Genomic DNA, 26,810 nt, shown 5'->3' on the forward strand with positions numbered 1-26,810 from the left:
TGCCTGAAGGGTGGTGGAGCGACTATTGTTGACTTGTTAGTAAGATTGATAAATGTGTGCTTTGTGAAAGGTATGGTGCTAATTGACTGGGCAAGTGCTTGTGTGGTCCCGTTGTATAAAGGCAAGGGTGACAAGTATGAATGTACTAGCTTTAGGGGTATAAGTTTCTTGAGTGTTGTAGGTAAGGTGTATGGTAGAGTGTTAATTAAGAGAGTTTGAGAGGGTACAGAGGGAGTGATTGGTGATGAGCAGTGTGGCTTTAGGAGAGGGATGGGATGCGTGGATCAGGTGTTTGCTGTGAGACAAGCGTGTGAAAGTATTTAGCGAAAGGCAAGGATGTGTTTTGGGCATTTATGGATTTAGAGAAAGCATATGATAGAATTGATAGGGAGGCTTTATGAACTGTTTTAAGATTGTATGGTCTTGATGGAAGGTTACTAAAAGGAGTGAAAAGTTTATATGTAAATAGTAGGGCGTGTGTGAGAGTGGGAAATACTGTGAGTGACTGGTTTCCCGTGAGAGTGGGGCTGCGGCAGGGATGTGTGATGTCGCCTTGGTTGTTTAATATTTATATGGATGGTGTTGCAAGGGAGGTGAATGCAAGAGTGTTAGGTGGAGGTTTGATTCTGGTGAATGTTGATGGAAGAATGAGGAAGCAGCTGCTGTTTACAGATGATACTACACTGGTGGCTGATTCAGAGGAGAGATTGAGACAGTTGGTAGAGGAGTTTGGCAATGTGTGTGAAAGGAGGAAACTGAAAGTAAATGAGAATAAGAGTAAAGTGATGAAGTGTACGAGGTCAGTAGATGGTAGAAGGATGATATAGTTCTGAATGGTGAGTTACTTGAGGAGGTAGAGTGTTTGAAGTATTTACGGTCACATGTTGCTGTGGATGGAAGAATAGATGCAGAAGTGAAGTTTAGAATGAATGAAGTAGGAAAGGTGCTGGGAGGAATGAATAAAATGTTTAGATGTCGTTCGCATAGAATGGATGTAAAGAAAAGGCTGTATGAGGGTGTTGTGGTACCGACTGCATTATTTGGGGCTGCAAGATGGAATATGAGTGTAGCACAGAGGAAAAGTTTGAATATATTGGAGATGAGGTGTCCGAGGAGTATGTGTGGAGTGATGCGTATGGATCGAGTGAGAAATGATGAAGTGCGAAGAACTGGAGTTGTTCAGGAGATGGCTGATCGAGTTGAGCAGAGGGTGTTGCGATGGTTTGGGCATATAAAGAGAATGGATAATGAGCGATTGGTGAAAACGATAACTAGGTCTGATGTGAGAGGCGCAAGACTGAGAGGAAGACCACGAATAGGATGGATGGACAGTGTGAAGAGAGCGTTGGGTGCGAGAGGGATGTCTGTTGAGCAAGGAAGAGTGGCTGTGTGTGATAGAAATGAATGGAGAGAAATTGTGAATGAATGATTGATGATGCAGCCCTGAGGGGATATTCTCCCGCATTTGTCTGATCAGCTGATCAGGTCAGGATCTATTATGATGTGGCAGGGGTAAACCAGCTCTGCTGTCGGGCCCTGCTGCGGATGTTACTGATTGCACTGCGTAGTTGACCCTCGTGCGGTGTGGTGCAGTGAGGATCTGTCCCTTCTCCCCTTTGGGACCAAGATGCGAATGAACGTGTTTGAGTGGATGAGTAAATTGGGAGTGTGTCGTCCTGTCTTGGCTACCTCCCTTTCCTTGGGGGAAGCAGCCTAGCTATATAGATAGAATAGATGGAAGTCCTGTTACCTTATCCATGAAAGTAAAGTGCAATTTTGTTACTTTCATACATATTAGAAACTCATTTTATTGTAAAATTAAATTGAAAAACGTTCTTAATTGTTTAATGCATTTTTCTTCATGCAGATTGTTCAATGATTCCATTTGGCGGCAGAAAAGTCATTTGTTGGGTGGCTATGTAATAAAAGAGGTACTGAAGTGGCAACTGTGGAGAAGAGAGACATTAAACCCTCCGGGCGATATTGGGAGCATAAGCTTTCATTAAGATTAATGTCAAAGGATTTTATTCACCTTGCAGTGATTCTTCGTTCCGTGAGACTAATGTTGTTGTATGTATGGCTTTACCTATAATCATAATGAATTAAGATAAAAAATACTGAACTGTGAGGAATACATCACATTCCACTATACACACTGCATGTATCTATGTTCCTTTCGACTTTACCCTTAGATGAAATTCAGACAGGAGCCATGTTGCTGTATGTTAATACCCCTAACAATGTGTCCTCAAATTCACCCTCACATAACTACAACTAACCTATATCAAAATATTAAATAAAGTAGGTGTGTAGTTTCTTCCTGTGCATTCTAAGAAAACATGTCAACGTCATACCTGATCCTCTTATGTGCATGCTGAGTTGAAATCATTACAAAATAATATTATTGCATCAAAAAAGAAGCTAGTATCCCGATGTAGAAACCACATGATAGCAATGGTGGCATATATGAATGTAATATATTATGGGATGATATATAGCGAGTTTCAGCCGAATTGTCCCATTCTATAACATGTACTACCATATCAAAATGTGCTCTTCTTCCCCAATTTTGTATTCTTTATAAGTTTTGGAGGGTGGCGGACCCCCAATTTTATATAATGGAAGGTATTATCATGCAACCAAAAGATCTAAACTAAGAGGTTTCGTTGAAATCCATCTGATCACTTCCCTTATTTTTTTTTTTTTTTTTTTTTTTTTGTGGGTGGGGGCTGACTTCCTAGTAATCTTTAAGGGGTTTCAGGCTCCCCAAACATTAAGATATCAAGGCCTCACCCGCCTTCGTTTCCTGATTTCATGGTGATAGGGCTAACCTCCGTAATAATCAGAGTTGTAAAAGTATATAGTGGAGGACCTTCGGAGTAACCAGTCGAACGCAGTTGGGACGTTTCATTTAAATCTATCGTACAGCCTAGGAGGAGTTAGGGTACACCTACCCACCCACCCACACACACACACACACACACACACACACACACACACACACACACACACACACACACACACACACACAGTCTGAATCTCGCGCAACGTTATCGGGCGTGTTGCCGAAAAAAATACCATCCTGCATTGCAGGATTTATAACTCTACGGCTTGTGATTAGTCAGTTAGGAATATACAGACAACCAGAATAATTTATTTATGTCATTCTTATGCAGAAATCAGAGATTGCAGATAAATATGCTTGCATCAGCACAGAAGTAATTCATATAAAAAGTCATTGGTGCTAAAACAGGATATAATATCCTCAACCAAAGGCAATATAATATATTCCGGTCATCATGAACTCAGCGAGACTGACGGCAGGGTAATTAAATCATAATTATCTTATTTTATTAAATCGCACATAGAAGGTCAGAAGGTTACATAAATATCATTATTGACTCCGATGTGGAGAGGATGAGGAGCGAGAGACTGGCGAGGAGGGTGTACTGTATGTGAGTGAGGTGGAAGGGGGGGAAAGGGAGGGGGAGGCCAAGGATGAGATGGAGGGATGGAGTGGAAGGTATATGAGAAAGGGGTGTGTGAACTGGGAGCAAGGCAGTGAAATGGCGGGGGACAAGGCGACATGGAGGCGATTTGTTTGTGGCCTCCCCTTACGGGATAAGGGCGTCTGGCAATAGATAGACAAATAGGCTCTGATGCGTGGGAGAGGGGGATTACTTAGCTTTTGCAGAGTATATTTGAACTAAGTCTGTGTTGTCCTATCTCCAGTGTGTGTGTGTGTGTGTGTGTGTGTGTGTGTGTGTGTGTTTGTGTCTGTGACTTCACATCGGAGTCAATAATGATATTTATGTATAAGAGATTATTATAATTTTGAAACTGTATCATACCCAAAATTGTCGGGAAACATGCCTCGAGTTCGACAATACTGGTTACTGTATACATGTCTTAATTGCTACGAGTCACAAAGGCAAGTACAAATTTGGAAAACTTTACTACAAAAATCCAACAGATCACAAGAAAATTCCTCAGTCAAGGATTTTTCAAAACAGAATTACGTAAGACATTAAAGAAAACGTATCATCGTCGCTATTACTCCTTTAAACACCTGAAAGGAGAAATACATAGTCTTACATGAGAAATATTTGATACTGTTACGGATACAATAGTATCCCAGGGATGTCGACAGGCAGAGAGGCTCACGGGATCCCCCCTGGCTCGGTAGCAGATTAAGACCGACTACAATAAAAGCCAATTATACCTACCAATTTGGACTCAGCTGGATGCTACTCAGCCAACCATAACAACAACAAACTATTCCTCTCATTTACAACGACCAGTTACACCTACCAATTTAGACTCAACTGGGTGCGACTTAATCAACAGTGACAACAACAAACATTCCTACCAAATTGAACTCCACTGGAAATGGCATATTTGTCCTGTCTTTTCATATATGTGTGTCTGGTGATTATCGTGGTTTGATTGAGGCAGTTCAGCTGAGCTCTCACCCATCGAAAATTACCATTTAGTAAATATTACTGCCGATAAAATACTGATTTATTATAGTTGATGCTTATATTGAAAATCAAAACGATCATTGAGCAACCCCCAATGAACATGCCTTCCTCTTGTGCTGATCAAGAATCTGGCTCCGTGAGAGTTACTCAACCTCGACAAGGTAATGCTGTTGTTGACAGTGACACTTTGAACGTTGGAGGTGGTTCAGTCACGTCAGCGAATGGGACTAAATCTCAACCTTCATCTGGAGTTTGCTATAATCACATGATGAAGTGTAAAAACAAAAGGTGTATGACATGTCCAAAAATTAATGTTTCAAGTCAATTCAGAAGCAGTATTTCAGGAAAACCTTACAACACGCGTACATCCATCCATCCATCCATTGCCAGACGCCATGTATCCCAAATGGGGTGGCCAAGGGCTTAGAGTTAATTCTTTTACAGGGAGGGGCACTAATCCTCCACCAACCCCACTTGACACGTAGGGATGCCAACAGCATCTGGTGTTCCCAGGCGGTCACCCATCCAAGTACTAACCAGACCCAACGTTGCTTAATGGAATGAAATTATTTACTTGTGACAATTGTCTAAGTCAGTATGTTGGAGAGACAGTGCAAAGACTAAATGTTAGAATAATTCAACATCGATACAGTATTCGAAACAAAGAGAAAGGATCAGCATGCAAGATACTCTCTGACCATTTCAACGAAGGTGAGTGTAAAGATAAGTGTTTTACATTTCAAATAACTGAGAAAGTATATGGAACAGAAAGAACGGAAAACAACATCGAAGATTTACAAGCATCCTCGAAAAGGAGAAGCTAAGAAAAGTATTGGATAAATACACTAAGAACACTCTATCCTTATGTGTTAAATGATAAAATGGTAAAAAAAACAAAAAAACATAATCAACGAGAAGATATAATTGCAGAGTTTTGAGGTAATCAACAAAAACAGAAAAATAAAGAGGAAAAAGAACTTCAAACAATAACAACAGAAGCAGCAGAACAACAGAATTTATGACGAATGTCACAAACATGATCGGCTTATCAATGAGTAAACTGTTAAGATACTGTCAAAAATCAATACCACAAATGAGAGAGAAAGAACCGGGTGAATTATTCATGCTAGTGCAAAACACAAGATTAAACAATGAGGATGGAATCTCAAAACTTTCAAGAATATTAGAGATAACAGAAGATCTTGGAAACTACAAAATCATGAAAACATAATGAAGACATGCAAAAGAAACTCACAAGAATAAACTGTAAAATTCAGTTTTGTAACAAAGGCATAGAAAAATTGGAATTGAGTATACTTTTCAAGTCTTCAGATATCAAAGACAGCATTCCTACTGGATTCTAAAATAAAGAAGCTCCAACTATAAGAGGAAGATTATTAAACTACAAAAAGACTATTGAAGAATTAGATGTTAAAGAATGGTTTGCGCAAAATCATGAATGTGTTACGATACAGAGTTCATTGTTATTCATCATCAGCATGTAATAACAGGTAACCTAGACCTAATAAAAAAAAAAAATTAGACTACGAAAACTAGTGAAAAAAGGATTTAATTATCAGGAGGCTAAAGGAATCAACTGGAAACAAGTGAGAAAAAATGTTAACATCGCAGTCAAAAAATGTGCTGCAGAATGGTGTAAACCAGAAGAATTTAATGAATGTTTTATGATGGAATGGAAAGTAAAAGTCATGCAAAAAGTGATGAAAAAATCTGCAAACTCAAGAAGAAACACTTCTGTAGATGGAGATTGTCAAAACCAGTACTCAGAGATAAGGAAGCAATGAAGGATCTTGAAGACTTGCACAAATCGTATGTTTTGGTCCTGATAGACAAATCACATAATAATATAGCAATCATCTGCAAAGTATATTACATACGAACACTTCTACAAGAATTGGGCATGATAGATCAAGTCTCCGAAACATAGACAATAGTTAGTAGTAAAGAGAATAAAATAATTGAAAAGCAGTCATCATATTCTTCTAATCACGGAATCGAGGTAGATGATGATAACAAAAAATTATCATACATATACTGTAAATAAAAATGCATAAAGACCCCGTAAAATTCAGATTCATAATTTCCTCCTGAGTATGTGCAACAAAATCACTGGCAAAAAAATTATCACACATTTATAAAATGATTTATAAACAGCACAAAAGATATTGTTACAAACTAAATTTATATACAGGAATCAACCATATGTGGAAATGTGATAACTCAGAAATGTGCAGAAAGGATATTGCTTCCATCAATCACAAAAGAAATGCAAGAAACATAGCAACATATGATTTTTCAACGTTATACACGAAGATCGAACACGATGATATAAAAAAGGAAGTTGGAATGGATAGTGCAAGTTGCTTTTAAAGAATTGCATAAGAATTTGATCGCAGTAGGTAAACACGAAGTATACTTGAATTTGGCTCTCTTGTATTTTGTTTTTCTCTTGGAGGGAACAATTTTGCGGGCTGGCGGCCTTTTGTTACTTCTTCCTCACATAAAAAAAAAATATATATATATAAAAATAAGAGATGGCAAAAACTTGACGTTCTCTGAGGATCAGATAACTGATATAACATATTGCCTGGTAGAAAACTGTGATTTTACGTGTGGAAATATGGTTTTCAAACAGTGCATAGGAATATCCATGGCAACAGATCCAGCCCCATTCATGGCAAATCTATACTTATATATTTATGAATTCAACTGTATGCAGCACATGTCAATATTCAGTAGCGAAGAAATTTAACAAAACTAGACGATTCACTGACGATCTAATATCCTTAAACAGTGATGGAGAAATTAATGAATGGATAAAAGAAATTTATCCTGAAGTACTAGTATTAATTAAACACCGACAACTGCCAAACAAGCTTTATGGAAAATAATATCGAATTACAAAACAAAGTTATAACAAAAAATTTTACGATAAAAGAGATGATAATAATTTTGAAATTGTATCACACCCACATTTGTCGGGAAACATACCTAGAGTTCCAGCAAGCGGTGTTAATTGCTACGGGTCGCAAAGGCAAGTACAAATTTGGAAAACTTTACTACAAAAATCCAACAGATCACAAGAAAATTCCTCAGTCAAGGATTTTTCAAAGCAGAATTACGTAAGACATTAAAGAAAACGTATCATCGTCACTATAACTCCTTCAAACACCTGAAAGGAGAAATACATAGTCATACAAGAGAAATATTTGATACTGTTACGGATACAATAGTATCCCAGGGATGTCGACAGGCAGAGAGGCTCACGGGATCCCCCCTGGCTCGGTAGCAGATTAAGACTGACTACAGCAAAAGCCAATTATACCTACCAGTTTGGACTCAGCTGGATGCTACTCAGCCAACCATAACAACAACAAACTATTCCTCTCATTTACAACGACCAGTTACACCTACCAATTTAGGCTCAACTGGGTGCGACTTAATCAACAGTGACAACAACAAACATTCCTACCAAACTGAACTCCACCGGAAATGGCACATTTGCCCTGTCTTTTCATGTGTGTGTGTGTGTGTGTGTGTGTGTATGTGTGTGTGTGTGTGTGTGTGTGTGTGTGTGTGTGTGTGTGTGTGTGTATGTGTGTGTGTGTGTGTGTGTGTGTGTGTGTGTGTGTGTGTGTGTGTACCTACTTTATCCTTCCGTCTGTAGCCTGTAAAATTGGAATAATAACCAACATAGATATATTCAAAGGCCGGCAGGATTGAGATAGTCAGATTCAAGGGGATTAGGAAGACTCGAGGTCGAGAACACAAAAAAATCAGATTACGCATCTACACATGCTGCAGCCACCTTTGTCTCTGAAACGAGTAAAATTAGTTGTCTGCTATATATCGATGATGTGTTCCAAAATATTACAAATTTCTGCATACAATAAGTACTGTAAAGATAGCGTAACAGATTATTCAGCTTTAAATTCTCAATAACATTTTTTGATAAACCCTGTGTGACTTAACACTACATGAGAAGACAGGAAATAGGCAACATAAAACACAGATGTTCTGCGTGCCAAAAGTAGTATTTACAGATTAGGGGCTGCTGTCAATGGTCTCAGTCTACTGCTTTAAAGTATGAAAAAAAAAAATGGAGAAGGAGTGGTAGTGTTTAACAGAGAAGAAGTTGCATGAAGCGCCACGAATGTTTTAGAATGACAAAAGTGAGTCCAACAAAAGTCCTTGAAATCTCAATAGAACTTCATTAGGATTGTGCCCCCCACAATTGGTCTGTTGATATCAAGAATCAAAATAAACTGATATGATCAACGGTTGAAAGAAGTGAGGAAGTGATTTACCTGCACGTCGTTGTTTGGAAAATATTTATTTATGGCATCGTTGATACTGTAAGCCATCTCCACCATCAGGGCGTTGTTCGTGGCGGGGAATCCTCCACCTATGTCAAGCACGTAAGGACTGAACCCTTCCTCAGCAGCTTCATCAAACACCTGTATGAAGAAAAGAGCTTTCCTGACCTTTTTTTTTTTTTTTTTTTTTTTTTTTTTTTTTGTCGGACCCCTATGATTCACATTCATCTGAATACAATCGTCTGGCATTTGCTGGAATTTAGTAACCGAGAAATATGACACGGAAATGATTTATGGTGTCAGTTGTCAGACTCCGATGACTAATTTTCAAGAAATTGATATTATCTGGCATCAGCCAGAATATAATACTAGGGCAAACCCGACAATGAGAGAGGTAATAGTTATGATACTAACACTTCATACATCTACGACAACTTAACAAAATCCTCTGGCCGTAGCAAGGCAGAGGATGGGGAGGCTAATTATGACAATATTTAACTCCTACGTTTATATCAAACACTTACAGATGAATAATAACATCTGGCGGTGGCTGGTATATAACAAAAGATTGAATCGTGAAAGGGATACTGTCCTTATCCTCCAGCACACTGAGATTTGCACAAGACATCCTCCTCCACCAGAGTACAGCAGGTAGGAACTCGCTGGTACCAAATCTTTATGGATGAGGGTAAGAATAAACCCCTATTTTTTAATGACCAGTTTTAAAGCATTTGTTAGGACAGGATTATATACAGTATCCCACTTTGCAAAATGCAATACATAATTTGATTCGAGAGTCAAATTGCTCTTATGTTCCATTATTTTGTTTTAAAAAACTGGGGGATTGCCTTGTCCTCCATGATCTCAGGTTGAATAATGAGGCCCTGAATCTCTCTTCAGCTGCACTGTCTATATATATATATATATATATATATATATATATATATATATATATATATATATATATATATATATATATATATATATTAGCCGTTTGAGTGTCCACTGCAGGACCGGCCTATCCCAACCAAAATGGGGACGATACAGCCAATGTATGTTTACCTAGTGGCTTAGGCTACCTGGTAGAGATTGTATGTAGGGTGTTGGAGTGGCTTTGGATGTGTGTGTAGTCTGTGAACCAAGTGTAATCGGCCCGCGCAAGCCGACTGGGTGCAAGCATACTTTATTCTATGCAACACTGGTTCAACCACAGCACCTCTTATGTCCGCCAAAGCAGAACATGCCCGGAAGAACGCTCCCAAAGTTTATTACCGTGGCGGGGCACGAAGCCTCGTTCTTCAGTGTACGAAAACTCACACTTTACCACTGTACCACAAAGGCTCCAATATCTCTCTCATCATATATATATATATATATATCCTCTGTGGTACAGTGGTAGAGTGTGCGTTTCGTACACCGGTGAACCAGGGTTCGCGCCCCACCTGGGTAATAAACTTTGGGAGTGTTCACCCGGCCACGTACTGCATTGGCGGACACAAGGGGTGCTGTGGTTGAACCAGTGTCGCTTACTGTAAAGTATGCTTGCACCCAGTCGGCTTGCACGGGCCGATTACACTTGGTTCACAGACTACACACACATCCAAAGCCACTCCAACACTACAGTTACACTTACAAGCACTTCTCATCCTACATACAATCTCTACCAGACAGCCTAAGCCACTTGGTAGAGATACATTGGCTGTATCGTCCCGACTTCGGTTGGGATAGGCCGGTCCTGCAGTGGATACTCAAAATCATGATTTTATATATATATATATATATATATATATATATATATATATATATATATATATATATATATATATATATATATATATGAGAGAGAGAACTGCAATATTCGGTATTCACCCGCACACGGCAAACAGTATTTGATGTTCTCTTATCTTTGTTCACCTAGCAGTGCAACTGGAGACGTAGATATGACAATGACCTTTGCAGATCGCATTCTAGGGAAGATTAGAAAACGGTTTGAGTTACATCCACTTTCATATTACCCTCTTTCGTCTGTAAGAGCTGAAGGCTAGCCTGGCCAGACTAATTTCACTTAGTATTACATGATCGAAAACCTCCAGACACCACTAGGTAATCAACCCTATGGTAGACCATCAGTCCAGCTTGGGTGTTCTAATCACTATAATAGATCACCAGTCGCCGGACAAAAGAGAATAATATTTCGATATCCTGCCTACTGTTTTGGCTTGCCTGCGTCTATGAATCTTCGTCTTCTTATCTCCTAATCTTTTTCGTCAAGCGTTGATGTTGAGGAAAGGCCCTTTCTCTTTCCCTCTTCCCATTACACACCTCTTCTCTTCCGTCCCTTCCTCTCCGTTTCCGCTCCACTCCTAACCCTTTCTTATGTCTCCTCACCTCATACCTCATGTCTTTCCGACCCCCTACCAACACTTTCAACTCCCCACCCCCGCAACCTTCTCACCGTTACATGTACAGGCAATGTTGTATGTGCTTTGCAGTTGCATTATGAAGCCGTGTGACGAACGCTAGTACACAGGAGTCCCATGTCAGTGTTTCATTTTTTCAAGAATCAAACTGATTCGTCGACCACGTAATCTGCGTCGCTGTAAGAAACTGTTAATTAGAGTGTTAACAAAAACAATGGCCATGTTGAGCAAAGGGCCGAGTGGTATGGGTTGAAAACCTGACTGGTGGTATGCCTGGGGCAGGAAAGTATACATTATTAAATGGGTGTTGCAGGATTAGTGGTTTGACTCCAGTGAAGGTAAACTTGAATATGGATATCTCCTCAAAGGTAAAAGTACCGATATGAGGGCCTAACGAAGTTGACATGGGACAAAATGATAATAATATGGGGTGGGATGAACTGGCATGCGGAGGGGTTGAGAAGAACCATGAGACTGTACCTAGTGAAATCGGGTGCTGTATGATTAATGGCTTGGCTGCAAGGAAGGTTTACTTCAAAATTTTCTCCAACAACAAGAAACATACTAAGAACACGATCAACTCACGTTGCTCCCAATAACCTGAAGCTTTGGGAAGTATGTAGAAATACAAAGGTGAGTGAGAGAGAACGAGTGTGGAAGTATGTGAAAGGGAATCTGTTTGTGTGCGTGGGTTAGGGGGTGGGGGTCCAAAACACGAACCTGTCTAGCAGCTGCAATGGCGTCACCGAATATCTGTGGCTTCTCACATCCAGATCCGACGTGAAATGCCACCCCTACCACGTTGAGTCCTAGTTTGGCAGCACGTATCAGCAGTGACCTGGGGGATATCAAGCCTTCATCAAAGTAGTCTAACCAGTTTTTACGAATAACAAGAGTCCGTAAGAAATAACTGTTATTAAAGACTTTGTTTCTTACATTATTGTTTTAGTATGCTGATAAGTCCTCAGTCGCAGATAATTTTGTCAGAAACACCTATCTTATAATACTGCCCTATATTAGGTTGTGCCTCGAGTGACAGTCACCAGGTGATGAGTGCAGGTATGTAATGTAGAAAGGCATTACGTATCTGCAGTCGATGGTGTTCTCTTGGTCGAGGCTTTTTACTATTAGTGTTGGTCTAGTTATTTGTCTCTTAGGATTTAGTATAGGTTAGCGATTTGTCTGTTAGGTGATTAGTTTTAGGGTCTTTACATTAGGCATTTTAGTTTATAAGCAATATAAGGTTAAAAATATAAAAAATAATAAAAATAAAAATGCAATATATATATATATATATATATATATATATATATATATATATATATATATATATATATATATATATATATACACGTGTGCATGAAAGTGTGTATGTTCATATGCATGGATGTGTGTATGTATGTATGTATGTACATATATATATATATGTTCGTATATATGTGTATATATGTGTCAATGTATATACATATATATATATATATTTTTGCCTTAATGACCAGGGGCTCCGGCCTCAATGGTCGATAGGCAAAAAAAAAACAATACTACACCAGTGCCCTTAAGAAATCGCCCGAAATATATAATTAATACCAAAAACCGTTTTGTTTCATCACCCTACTTTTACTTGATTATAATTCAGGAAGATAAGAAGAAAATGGGAGTACCTGAAAACTCCTCTGCGCAAGACATTAGAAATTCGTTTTTAGGCATCATGTACTGTAATAGTGATTTCGGACGGGTTAGTTAAATATATACGTTATATTTTTATATATTTCCCTAAGCCGTTTCTTAGCAATTCACACTTGTCAAAAACGTATATCACTTACCTATAAGTTATATGGTGCTCATTAAATCAAAATAAATTATTTTATTTCTCTCTCTCTGAGTTTTATATATTGCCTAACGCCTTAATCCCTCCATCTCTTCCTTTTTTTTTTCTTTTTTTTTTTAATGTGTCCGACTGTGGGCGAAGGCTTCAGGGCCCATCTCAAGGCCCAGTAGTCCTCCTACACACCTCCACATGTCACCACCTCAGCGCTAACACCCACCGTCCGTACCGAATATATGATAGGGCTGTCTCATACAGGACTTGTATATTGGTATTAGCAGAGGTAGTTTTATGACATGTCGAAGGGTCTTCCGGTAGATCAGTAAAGTCTGCTTTTATGAAATTCAAATCCTTAAACTGTTCCCTGCCCCAGCAGGGATTCGATCCTCGATCCATTAGGATTGCTGGCCGCCCCTCTACTGACTCAGCTACCGCCTTCCCCTTGGCCTTCCCCTCCCTCTCCCCCCCTCCACCTCTCTCACATACACTTTACTCGCTAGTATCGCTCTCCATTCTCTTCACATGGCCAAACCACCTCAGTGTATTTCTCCTAACGCTTTCTACCACATCCACACCAAAACGCTCCTTCACTTCCTTTTTGTCAGTCTGTCTCTCCCTGTGCTGTAACTCCACATGTTCCTCTCAAATAACACACTTCAACTGCTTTCACTCTTGACTTGTGTCCTTCCAACAAAGTCGACGCTTCATTTCCATACGTTATAGTTGGTACCTCAAGACTGTCATGTAGCAACTTTTGTACTTCCATGCTCACTTCCTTGTTTCTTATCACTGCTCTCAAAGAACCAGGAGCCCTTCTTTCTTGTTGTACCCTTTCAAGTTCTTCATCCTCCAAACTTCCATCTTTACTCATCACACTTCCCAAATACGCACTCACATTTTCCATTTCCACATCATCCAACTTCACTGTACATTCACTGACTTCATTTCTTTCGAAGACTTTACTCATCCCTACAATCACCTTTAGATTAAGTTTTTAACACACACTTCCAAACTCATTCACCAAGCCTTGCAATGCCACTTTGTCTTCACTTAACACTACAGTATCATCTTCAAACAACAGTACAGGGAGTTTCCAACATCCACTGCCCTACCTTGTATCTCATTTATAGCCCCATCCATATACAGACTGAACAACCATTGAGACCTGACACATCCCTGTTTCCATCCAGCAATCAGATAGAAAAATTCGCTCAATTCACTATACACACGCACTGCAACCTCATCACCCTCATACATACTCTTCACGGCATTCAAGAACTTCACATTTACTCCATAAATTCTTGATATTTTCCACATTCCTTGTCTATCCACCCTGTCATACGCTTTCTGCAGACCCATGAAGGCCTAATACAACTTCTTTCCCTTCATTAGAAACTTTCCACTAAAGACCTAAGGATGAAAATCTCATCGATGCAGCCTCTTCCCTTTCTAAAATCTCCCTATTCTTCACCAATAATTCCTTTGTTATGTCCCTAACTCTGTCATTAAGTATCGTACTATACACTTTTCCTACAAAACTAAGAAGACAAATGTCCCTATGATTATCACACACTTATTGTCCCCCTTTGCCTTTGTGCAGGGGAATAATTATACCTGACTTCCAATCCTCCGGAACCCTGTCTTCCTCTCAGGCCAATCTGCGCATCTTCCAAATCCATTCTACTGCTATTTCTCCCCCTTGCTTCAGCATTTCACCATACACTCCATCTATTCCTGGGGCTTTCCCCATTTAGACCTTTTTCATTGCTTCCAGTACTTTCATCCAACTGAGTTTTTCCTCTCTTTTCATCTCCCTCCTTCTCCCAGCCATTCACCAACCACTTATCCTCGCATCACTTTCATTCTCTACGTTTAACAGTTCCTGAATGTGTTCCCTCCAATTGCTCACTTCCCCTCCCCTCCCCCTTCTCCACTAGTAGTCTACCATTTTTATATTTCACTCTCCGACTAAATTCTTTATCACCTTGTCTTACTCTCTTTACCTCCTTCTAGAGCATTTTCTTACTTTTCCCTCCACCTTATACTCAAATTTCTTCCAATTTCCTCATCCACCCTCTTCTTACACTCTCTTACTAATTTTTCACATGACTCTTCCTCTCTACACATAACTCTCTCTTCCGTCTCTCAACTTCCTCAATGCCTTTGCTTTCTATCCACTTCTTATATGCTTTCTTCTTTTGCGCCACTGTTTGTCTCACCTTTTCATTCCACCATGTTGTTCTTTGCACCCCCAATCGTCTTCTCTTCACGCCTTACACCACCTCACATGCTGCACAGATTTCATCTGTGAATGTCTTGCACACCCGTTCCACCTCCCCATCTGCTCCAAATCGTATTTACTCAATCGCTCCTCCACTTCTCTCGTATATTCGGTATTTTTTCCATCCTCTTGCAACCTTTCTAACCTCTGTGTATGGACTACTTCTTCCAGTCCTTCCCTCCTTTTGTTCCTCCATTGCATTTGCACCTTGACTTTCACCGCCACTACATGGTGGTCAGAGAGTCATTTAATCCATTGGATCCCAGGGGTGCTGGGCGAGGCATGGCACTGGGTGGGTACTAAGCGTACCGCCCTCCGCCTATCGGCTCATAGTCGCGAAACTCATAGGTCCCTATCCGGGGGTTCCCTACTTTATAAAGACTTGAAAAATCCCAGTTCTGTCCAATATTCCGGACACTGGGCTCCAATGGGATATATATATATATATATATATATATTAATATATATATATATATATATATATATATAGATATATAGGGAGCCTCTGTGGTACAGTGGTAAAGTGTGTGTTTTCGTACACTGAAGAAAGAGGGTTCGCTCCCCGCCAGGGTAATAAACTTTGGGAGCGTTCTTCAGGGCAGGTACTGCATTGGAGGACAAAGGGTGCTGTGGTTGAACCAGTGTCGCATACTATACAGTATGCTTGCACCCAGTCGGCTTGCGCGGGCCGATTACACTTGGTTTACAGACTACACACACATCCAAAGCCACTACAATTACACTTACAAGCACTTGTCACCCTACATACAATCTCTACTAGACAGCCTAAGCCACTTGGTAGAGATACATTGGCTGTATCGTCCCCACTTCGGTCGGGATAGGCCGGTCCTGCAGTGGACACACAAACGGCTGAGATGATATATATATATATATATATATATATATATATATATATATATATATATATATATATATTCGTTGAGTACACCGCTTCCCGTTCGATCAGCGAAGTTAAGCAACGTTGGGTCTGGTTAGTACTTGGATGAGTGACCGCCTGGGAACACCAGATGCTGTTGGCATAACGTTCTCCCTACGTGTCAAGTGGGGTTGGTGGAGGATTAGTGCCCCTCCCTGTAAAACAATTAACTCTAAGCCGTTGGTCACCCCGTTTGGGATACATGGCGTCTGGCAATGAATGAATGAATATATATATATACACGGTTCCGTCTTCCTTGCATTAAAACAAAAAAGAAAAGAAAAGAAAATAAGACGTTTGAAAATTCCGGCCTCTTTTCGCGGCAGCCATCACTTGAAGGAGACAGGCTAAATATACGTACTTTAGTCATCATCAGATTCTTGTAGAGACAAGTCACGTCATATGTTTGGCTAGTGTCTTATCAGTGGTGTTTAACTTTGAGGCCGCACCAACCCCAACATTCTGTCTTTAGGGTGATCATGTTTTCATACTTATTTTCTCAAGTTTGGGAAAGAAAATTGTTTGGTACCGTCTGAGTGAGGAAAAAGTTGTAAAAGTTCAATCTTATTCACACCTTACCTAGCGTGCTGTGGAGCTACTCCATACTTCTGACCCAGCACATGCAGCGCCTCCTCGTCGTCGTACCGGATGCGTAGGACTAACCTGAGTAATGAGTAGAGAAATACACATGATAAGCTACCGATAAAAAGCCTGTCACACGTCATCGTGCTGAGTGCATATTACTTGCATAATTACGGAATATTGCCAATTTAAATATGGAATGGAAAATACCGTAGAGCAAAATCGCCTCGCATTATTGTTACTAACAGAAGAAAAGCTACATTTGGTTACATAATAAAAGGAAAAATAAAACTGAGGGGTACCAAATGAAAGAGTAACAGAATGAAAACAGATTCGGCTACATAATATAAAGATGAAAGAACTGACCACTACCTGTCTGAATGAGTAACCAAAGCAAAATTAGACTTGGCCACAATACAGAAGGAGAAGAAAGTCGGCTAATAATAATGTGAATGAATAATTTAAGGAAAGCTAGAGTCTACTCCATAATAAAATGATGAGCACAGTTGGCTGGGTATTCATCGTATCGTTTGTGTTGTACTACCATGAACACGGAATATAGTTTATCATAGAATTGGCTGGTATTTATGTTTATTAGGAATAGAAATAAGACCAGAATCTACTAAATACAGTAGGAATATCGTGAAAGGATTATGTCCTTACACTGAAACCGTGTATATTATCTTGATTTCGATGACCTTGTAATATTTTATTTTTGCAACATCCATACGCTTTTATTCAGTTTTAGAGAGTGCCACGGTGGTCAAAAAGATTTTACAAGCCAAACCTTACTACATTAGTTCTAAAAGTCTCTCCTAAGCTAAATAAAATCGTATACGTCTAGAGAAAGTATAATAGAAATTATGTCATCGCGCTTAAAGGGTACTTGTGAAGATTTCAATACGTGATTATCACTTCAGTCTAAAATTCACGATACTGTGAAATAACGATACAAGTGACAGAAATGCCACACGTTATCCTACCATATGTGTAGTATTAACCTAATAGGTACTGGAACAACAGAACAGACTAGTTAGAGAAGAAGACAAATGCTCACATTAAAACCACTTACACCACGAGGGTCATTAAGACAATCAGTTTTTCCCGTGTCAGATTTCCTGACACACGAGCTAAGTAATGATTTTTTATATCTAGGCATCCAGCCGTACTGCTGGACGAAGTGGGACAAGAGGGGGAGGGGGGCGAATAATGAACCCATCAGTTTGACCGGCTTGAGCACCAAGCACAGGATTTTGTTAGCTGGAAGTGCTAACCACTGCACCACTTTTTTTTTTTTTTTTTTTTTTTTTGCGAGGAAGAAGAAATCAAAGGCTAGGAGCCCGCAAAACAGTTCTTTCCAAGGGAAAAAAAAAATAAAACAATACAAAAGAGAACCAAATTCAAGATCCGTTCATTTCGAGATGCCTGGACACACCGCATTTAAAAGACTGGAGATCATAGGCAGCAGGAAATACAGACAGAGGGAGACAGTTCCAGAGTTGGCCTGTTGCATAAATGAAGGACTGGGAGTAACAGTTAACTCCTGCATTAGAAAGCTGGACAGAAAAAGAATGAGAGTTTTTTGCTAGACGGGTGCTACGCATCCGTCATAGAGGTGGAGGGATGCAAGCAGACAGTTCAAAGCAGTAGCCATGGAAGTAACGATAAAAAAAGAGTTAAAGAGGCAACAGTGCGGAGAGGAGACAGAGGTTGAAGGGAACCAGTAAGAGGAGGAGGGTTAATGAGACTAAAAACCTCTGACTCCCCGCTATTGAGGAGAGCTGTATGTGGCAAGCCTCCCCACACATGAGAGTTGTACTCTACAGAAGGGCGAATAAAACTCGTGTATAAAGTCAACATCTGTGCAGGGGTATAGAAGGTATGGAGACGGCTTAGCATATCTGATGTCTTGGAAGCAGATTTCACAAGAGATGTAATATGATCTTTCCAAGATAAATCCAGAGTAAGCGAAACCCCAAGCATGTTCAAGGATAATGCAGGATTGAGCTGGATATTATTAAACACTAGTAGGTACTCCTGTGGAAGATTTTGTCTGGTTGATAGGTGTAAAAACTGAGTCTTTGATGCATTAAAAACAACAAGATTAAATTTACCCCAGTCAGAGATACGAGCCAAGTCAGACATTAGGTGTGCCATAGCTTCATCCCTTGTTTGTTGAAGTAACTGCTGAGATGGACGTTGCGGGAACCGAATGGAAAAGTGAAGGGTGGAATCATCAACGTACAAGTAAATAAGGTTAGATGTACAGCTTAGAAGGTCACTGATGAATAAAAGGAAGAGAGCTGGTGATAGGACAGAGCCCTGAGGAACACCGCTGTTGATAGATCTAGGAAAAGAACGATGGCCGTCTGCAACAGCGGCTATAGAACGACCAGAAAGGAAGCTATTGACGAAGGCACAGATAGAAGGATAGAAACCGTAAGAGGGCAGTTTGGAAATTAACCCGCCCCATCCCGACCACTTTTCCACCACTGACTCCCCCCAATCCCGACCATTTTAGGAAAAAAATTTTTTTGGCTCAAACCTTCGCTTTTGGTGAGAAACATCGAAAATTCATAGAGAAATCGCTCACCTGAGGTTTAAAATACTCATTACAGGTAGGAGTACCTCCTTACCTTACTGGGTTTTCTATCAGGCTGGCACCAAAGAAAACGAGTTCTATGGGAGGATAACTATTTCACACCACTCATAAACGGTATTTATTTATTTACTTGGTACGAATTTATATGTAGTACAAGAGTATATTGGTTTTCAAGCAGTAATATAGGCATTATAAGCATTGTTTCACTCACTAATAGCTGACCTTTTTTTGCCACATTACCTGATCATCATTTCTAACTGTTTCTTCCTCTAATGCTATATAAAGTTTGTCCTCCACATTTTCATTGATTGGGGAATCACTCTGGCCCTGAATTTCATACCGTGGCATGACATGGCTATACTGGCCATATCACTGATAACAGGTGAATTGCTGAGACAATGGCATGCAGGGGGGGGGAGGAGGTCATGCTGGGTAAGGCATTGTCCCTGCCTGGCATCTTGTTGAGGAAGGTGTCATGTGTATACGTACCAAAAATGACTCGCGAAAATTGAAAATTGTGCAAATTACGGACCTTGCAATTTTTTCGCGTTTATGTACGTCGACGGGATTGGCAGTGACAAAACGTGTGGACGTTAAAGAACGTCGACGGGACGCCGGGGGTTAAAGATTTATGCCAGACTTGATCGAAAGCCTATGAGATGTCAAGTGCAATGGCAAAGCTTTCACCACTGTCCTGAAAGGAAGATGACAAGGAGTCTGAAAGGTGGGTGAGAAGATCTCCAGTGGAGCGTCCCTGACGGAACCCATACTGACGATCAGAAAGATGGTTGTGGTATGAATGATACCTTAAACTTTTTCTGTTAAGGGTAGACTTGAAAACTTTTGAGACACAGGATGTACGATAGTTAGAGGGTTGGGAATGGTCACCCTTCTTTAGGACTGGCTGAATGAGAGCAAATTTCCAGCAAGAAGGAAAGGTACAAGTTGAAAGACGAAGGCGAAAGAATTTACCTGGGCAGGGTGTAAGCACAGAAGCACAGTTCGTGAGGACAACAGGAGGGACTCCATCAGGCCCATATGCCTTGTTAGTATTGAGGCCTGTGATGGCAGAAAATACATAAGCTGAAGAAATTTTAATGTCAGCCATGAGGAAGTCACAGTGGGGAAGTGATGGAGGAACAGCACCGGAATCATGTAAGGTTGTATTGTTGCTGGTACTGTAGTGGAATTCTCTGTGCACCCCTTCCTCAGCAAGTAATCCTGCTTAATACACCCCACAATTCTTTTGTATATAACTTACATATTTTGTAACATCGGTACACTTTCCATTAAGAACATGTAAAGGGATATAATTATGCAACGTATCGAGTAAACAGCGCTTCGGTACCTTCCAAGTCAACGCGAATATGGACTACAGACCATTTGTAATGTAAAGGGATATAATTATGCAACGTATCGAGTCAACGGAAATATGGACTACAGACCATATGTAATGGGTTATAAAAAGGGGGGATGGGGTTAGTAAGGTCCTCTTCTATCTATCTATCTATTGCCAGACGCCTCAATCCCGTTTGGGGTGGCCACAAACAAATCGCCTCCAAGTCGCCCTGTCCCCCGCCATTTCACTCCCCTGCTCCCAACTCACACCCCCCTCTCTCATATACCTCTCTACCCCATCTCTCCATCTCATCCTCGGCCTCCCCCTCCCTCTTTCCCCCTCCACCTCACTCACATACACTCTCTTCGTCAGTCTTTGACCCTCCATCCTCTTACTGACTCAAATAGACATTTTCTTGTACTAGCGGCATTTTTGTTCTGCTTCGCAATTACGTGGTATTTACGTAATGAAAATACCTGTGTGATGAAGCTATATCAAACGTGATGATACGAACAAGTTCGGGCTCATTTTTAGCATCTTCACATTAAATGATGTGAGTTTCAACTGTCTGTCAATCTACCTGTCTATTTACCTCTACCCAGTCCATTTTTGTCCCATCAGAGCGTGGAGACTTGAGGCTAGGCTACTTTGTCCGGATAGGATATTTAAGGCAACAGTAACCAGCCTACTTCTTCCTGGAGTGGTATTATGTGATCCTTAAATCTTAACAACCCCTTGGATACATGTAACCCCTTGGGGGCCCCATTCAATTGCAGGGCTGTTATACGAGTACAATAGAACACCAGGCGTCGACTTGGTTATGGTTACATCTCAGCCTAGTAAATGATTTACTGGGTAACAGGAAACCATCTGACTTTCACTCATAGCAGAATTACCTGAAAATGGCATTACCCGAGTGGACTGCGCTATTTAGAAATAAATGTATGCAATATATGATGATGGTTGCTGAATCCTCTAAATTCATGGGGCTTGAATGGTGAGTGAATGGAAGCGTGGCCCATTGGATTGGGCAAATTTGGGCTGTCTGGACGTTGCTACTCCTCATCCTGCCCTAGGGTGGGAAAGGAAGTCCGGATGATGATGATGATGATGATGATTTATGGATGTCGTTATTAAAGGAATAGCAGGTAAGTTAGTGGTTGCTGGGGTGTCCTTAGTTGTGAGACGGTAAGATTTGGAAACTGCATGTACTCTTTCTTTCTTTTGGGGGGCTGTGACAATGTATTGATAAATGCAGATTAATGGAATTTGGAAAGCTAGGTAAATGAGTGGCAGAGTGTGTGTAAGAAATTAATTTAAAAAAATGAAATGGTGTTAAGAGTAAAGTTATGGCCTTTGAGAGAAATGAAGTCGCAGAATAAATAGTGAGGCTGGATGGTCAGGAAATGGAGAATATGAGTGTATTCAAGTACTTTGAAAGTGTAACAATATGTATAAAATGGAAACTGAGAGACTGACTAAAAAAGTGTATGCGAATGAGGAGGATGAAGAGAGAGGGAGGGGGAGATTGAAGATGAGATGAAGGGATGGGGGAGAGAAATATATCAGAGAAGCGGGTGTGATTTAGAGAGGGACCAGCTTGACGGGGAAGGACAGGGTGACATGAAAGCGATTTGTTCGTCGCCATCCCTAACAGGATTAAGACGTTTGGCAACAAATAAACAGATATAGCGATCGGGGTTTTATGCTCTTTTGGACGATCAAAAAGAATGTAAGGATGCGGATGTCTGTGAGATACACTTCCAGTGTAAAGATTAATTCTATGAAGTTTAGAAAATTTCTTTCTCTCCTGTTTATTTCCGAGTACTCTCTTGGAAAAAGAATATGACGGTATGAACTGGGAGGGGATATAGAATGAGTTACTTATGTGTAGTGTGTCAGGTGAACTGAGGATTGCTGAAAACTGTTTTTATCCAGGGAGCAGAGTGGACGTCAAACAAACGTCTCTCAACTCGCCAAAGCATCCCTCAACATGCCACATGTCCATTAAAAGGAGAATGGTTGGACTAGAGAAGGGCAGATTCAGCCTGCTCTCCACTGGCTCCAGGTTCAGATGTACTGTACCTGTGACCACACTTCCACCGCCAACATCACCACATGCCCTGAATTTTAATGTTCCCAATCCTGCTTTATGTTCCTCCTGAGGAACAGCAAAGTATGTCCCTCAATAAAGCTGATTGACATTTAGCGGTGAGAGAAATACTTTGAAATTCGTCGATCTGTTGATGAATTCCACTACCCCAAACCCTATGATTGCTCAGTTTAAAAAAAAAAAAAAAAAAAAAAAAAGCCAATTGTATGCTACAGTTAGAAATCAGGTAATTAGCAGTTGGATCCCCCTCCCCAAACAGCGTATTAGACGCTCAAGTTGGGGTCCTATTGGTAGTTAGTACCACAAAGTGTATCCTAGTTACAATCACGATTTCTTAGTAAATTGTGGATGGGCATGGTTGTGGTGAGACACAAACTGGAAAGGGAACTGGAGCTATCTTTAATCTTTGTGTGCCTTCCGTTGTACTTCTGTATCGCTGCAAATCCCTTCCACACAATGATCATTCACAGTTGTAAGGTATTTTATTGTCTCTTGCCCCTCTAGATATCTTTAATTTTCCATCCAAGTTTCTGAGCCGTCATGAAGGATTTGAATTGGAATTAGCAGTTCTTAAAGCTTGAATCCACTTTTGACTTACTTTTGGTGTCATTAATGTTCCCTTTTGTCTCTCCCATGGTTCGAGCCATCAGTTTTTTCGAGATTAGAGAAACAGAATCGCCAAAGAAAGGCAATGAAACAAGGCCCTTTAACAGATACCAGGGATGGCTTTCGGCCTTCGAGTGTACTGGTTATTATAATGGATTTTTTATTCTGGTGATAATAACAGCGACTTTCCAACACCCTGAGGTCATCTGTGGGAGTTTCATCTACAGCTGATGCAGTCATACCTTCCCGAAGGTACACTCTGAAACCGAGGAGCCCAACATGCCCAGACATGATTTCTTTGTGAATATGAACTTAAACAACTGCTCTCCTAATATATACAGACTGATCGTTTAAATAGCTTTGATCATGTGCTCCTGGACGATTGAAGGAGAATCTCATGAGACTCACCGAGGAAAATCATATCAAGTTCTAGAAATTCTTTAGTCATCCAGGACCTGATTGTTCTTGAGCTGGTCTCGGGCAATACGAGAAGCTGAAGCTGGATTTCGCTCAGATGAGGAATCAGATCGTCATCATTTGTAAATCTTGGTGGGAGATGCTCAGTGGATGCCCACTTTGATTTCAAATTTTTGAACTACTGATAATCAGGTCGAGATGAAGGATTTAAACAAGAAGTGAAAGCAAATTAAATAATCGTTTCCCTGATCCAGTGCCTAAAAGCAAAGTAGAAAAGCTCTTCTTTAAAGCTTTAATTTAATGAGGCCACACGTTCCCAACACTTTTCCAGTGCTGAACGGTGCTACATTCCGGTAACACTATCTTGAAGTCCCCATTCTTGCATATGCTGAGATATTGTTACAGTTTTAGTTACGTCCCTTTCCTCACTGCAGTTTATGAATACCTAAACCCCATGAGAAAAAGAATAGAACTGGACGCCGGTTAGCCATTCATTTGTTCATTTGATTTCATATTCGGCAGTTCTGTAAGGTGGCAGCCATCCCCATGAACAGCTGGGTATCTCAAATGGAAGCTAGATTCAGTGTTTTAGTCATGCTGTCCCTGTCAGACTCTCTTTGCAGGGTGGGGATGTGAGGGGAAAAGTTGTTAATGTATGAGTGGATATGGCTAAACAAAGCTCATTCAGAGGGAGAGCACCATTAATTAATTGATCTGAAAGATGAGCAATGGTCGCCTGCAGCAGCAGCTGTAGAATGACCGGAGATGATACTTGAGGAAGGAACAGAGAGAGAGAGAGAGAGAGAGAGAGTCAGTTTGGAAACTAAGATTTATGTCATTCTCGCAGGCCGTAAAGAAGTCAAGTGCACAAACTAAGGATTCAGTGAAATCCCGAGGAGATAATGACCAGAGGTCGGAAAAGTGTTTAAGAAGATCAGTTGTGGAATACTTCAAGGAACCGATATTGAGAGTAAACTTTGGGAGAGGAATGATGCCATAAAAACAGCCTGTTGTGGAGAGATTTCTTTTCGACAGTGTTTAAGTAATCTGGCTCTCATGTCGTGGTTATGGGTGTGCACTTCAAAATGAGACATCAGTTGCAGATAAGTCACGCAAGAATGGAGCCAACTGCACATACATTCAGGATATTTCAGTGACGTGCATAGGCGAGTCAAAGATAAAGAGAAGTTAAAGAAGCAACAAAGGAATCTTTTAGGGCAGAGTTTAAGGCAAAATCTTTGCAGAGTTCAGTATTACCCAAGAAGGAAACAGCAACAGAGTTATCTAATGGAAGAGAGGAGAATGGAAGAAGAGATAAAGTAACTGCAGGTATTTTTGACAAGGTTTTAGGAGGAGAGGAAAGAGCTTGAATTAGAAAAGTTGGATGTACTTAGATTGCATGGAGTTGTATTTAACAGTACAAAAAACAGTTTTAGCAAGATTCATGCCGAAACATCAATTGCATGTGGCTTTCAATACTTTGAAAGCCACCTCTGCTGTGGACATCAGTAAAGTAGAACAAGCTTGATGAAACCAAGGCTTCTTAGCACTGGTCGGAGATTAGAAAAAAGGAATGTGCGCTCTGCAATGTACAGAGCCCGCTCAGATGGCTCTCGACCACGGAAGCATCTATCACTCAAGGGAAAAAACTGCTGCCTGAGGATAGTCTAGTCTAAGGCACTGAAATTCCTGAGACGCCACTTCTTAAGCGGGTCTATAGGCTGTGACTGACGGAACCTACTGGAGAAAGAGAGAAGATTATGACAAAGTCGAAAGAAGGATAAATTGTATGAAGGAAATTACTCCTATGAAACTTTCTACAAGGTGGTCATGGATACAGATAAGGTGCTGCACAGGCTGTTGTAGGTTAGTAACAGTAGAAAATATATTGGCTTCCGAGCCAAATGATTAGTGAACCAATAACACAAATAAACGAAGAAATGAACATTAAACTCTACTAAACAACATCCATATTTTTTTTCTGATTAGCAATAAGATAGCCGAAAATTTTTGGATAGTCAGTAGAGTTAGGCAACAACGAAAAAAAAATTATATTTAGTCAGCGACTGACAGGACAACCATAGCTTAAGGCTTGGGAATTCATAAGAATCAAGTCTGGAAGGTAAGAAGTTAGGTTCCGAGGCACGTACTTTGCCTTTAAAATTACAATTTGCAGAAAGTTGGTGGGTATGGAAACATCGAGTACGGCGAGTTTTATACAAGAGGAAGAATGGGCTTTTAAAAAAACTGATTGTCTGGCTTAAGGCAGTCCAAAGGCATTAATCTAAACCTTCTTCCCTTTGTCTTACCTCGCGTCCGGGTACCAGTCCTTGATCTTGTCCAGCTCAGACTCATGGTCAAATGTGATGAGGGACACCCCGGCCTCTCTTGCATACCGCAGGTGCGACACCTGCTTACACGGGTTGGCATAGATAAGCCGTGAAGCGCCAGCTCCATGATTTGTGACCAGCTGTATCTCACCCTGTTGATAATACCACGGTGAAACACACACACACACACACACACACACACACACACGGGGAAACTCGAGCAGAAGCTCCTTGTCTACTTTTGTAACAAAACTGAACTGATTGTAGTGCCTCAATGTAGAGGCATGTTTTAAATAATAAGGATAAGCTATATTTGGCAAAACAGTAAAAAGTGAAAAGTGCATAGTGGAAAAAAATAAAGAAACACTCCTTCAAACTGATGAAGGTTGCTGAACTGGCAGGTGTAGTCCTCTGTTTCGCACACCACAACCAGCAATGCATGTCGCTCCTCATGCTGATATGAAAAACGGTAGGAAAAAAGTGGAAGACCTTGTATAATGAGAAGATGAAAAAGTTACTGAAAAAATGAAGCTTTTGGAA

The 26,810-nt window shown here is 40.5% G+C and overlaps 1 protein-coding gene and 1 pseudogene across 1 annotated transcript in view; one reads left to right on the forward strand and one right to left on the reverse strand.

The window, feature by feature from the left end:
* The window catches only part of LOC145401684 (ornithine decarboxylase-like), a 42,390-nt gene that overhangs the window by 14,208 nt on the left and 1,372 nt on the right, over positions 1–26,810 (reverse strand). Inside the window, exons 2-5 of the mRNA XM_080273867.1 lie at positions 26,250–26,410; positions 16,861–16,944; positions 11,959–12,076; positions 8,810–8,959 (exon numbers count right to left, since the gene is read on the reverse strand). Coding sequence (XP_080129993.1) covers positions 8,810–8,959; positions 11,959–12,076; positions 16,861–16,944; positions 26,250–26,410 — 513 coding nt within the window. The remainder of the gene's footprint in view (positions 1–8,809; positions 8,960–11,958; positions 12,077–16,860; positions 16,945–26,249; positions 26,411–26,810) is intronic.
* Positions 16,267–16,384, forward strand: LOC145401822 (5S ribosomal RNA; annotated as a pseudogene).

The sequence above is a fragment of the Coenobita brevimanus genome, chromosome 56, assembly GCF_032717465.1.
Source record: "Coenobita brevimanus isolate Jiangsu-jjx chromosome 56, ASM3271746v2, whole genome shotgun sequence".
Taxonomy (NCBI): domain Eukaryota; kingdom Metazoa; phylum Arthropoda; class Malacostraca; order Decapoda; family Coenobitidae; genus Coenobita; species Coenobita brevimanus.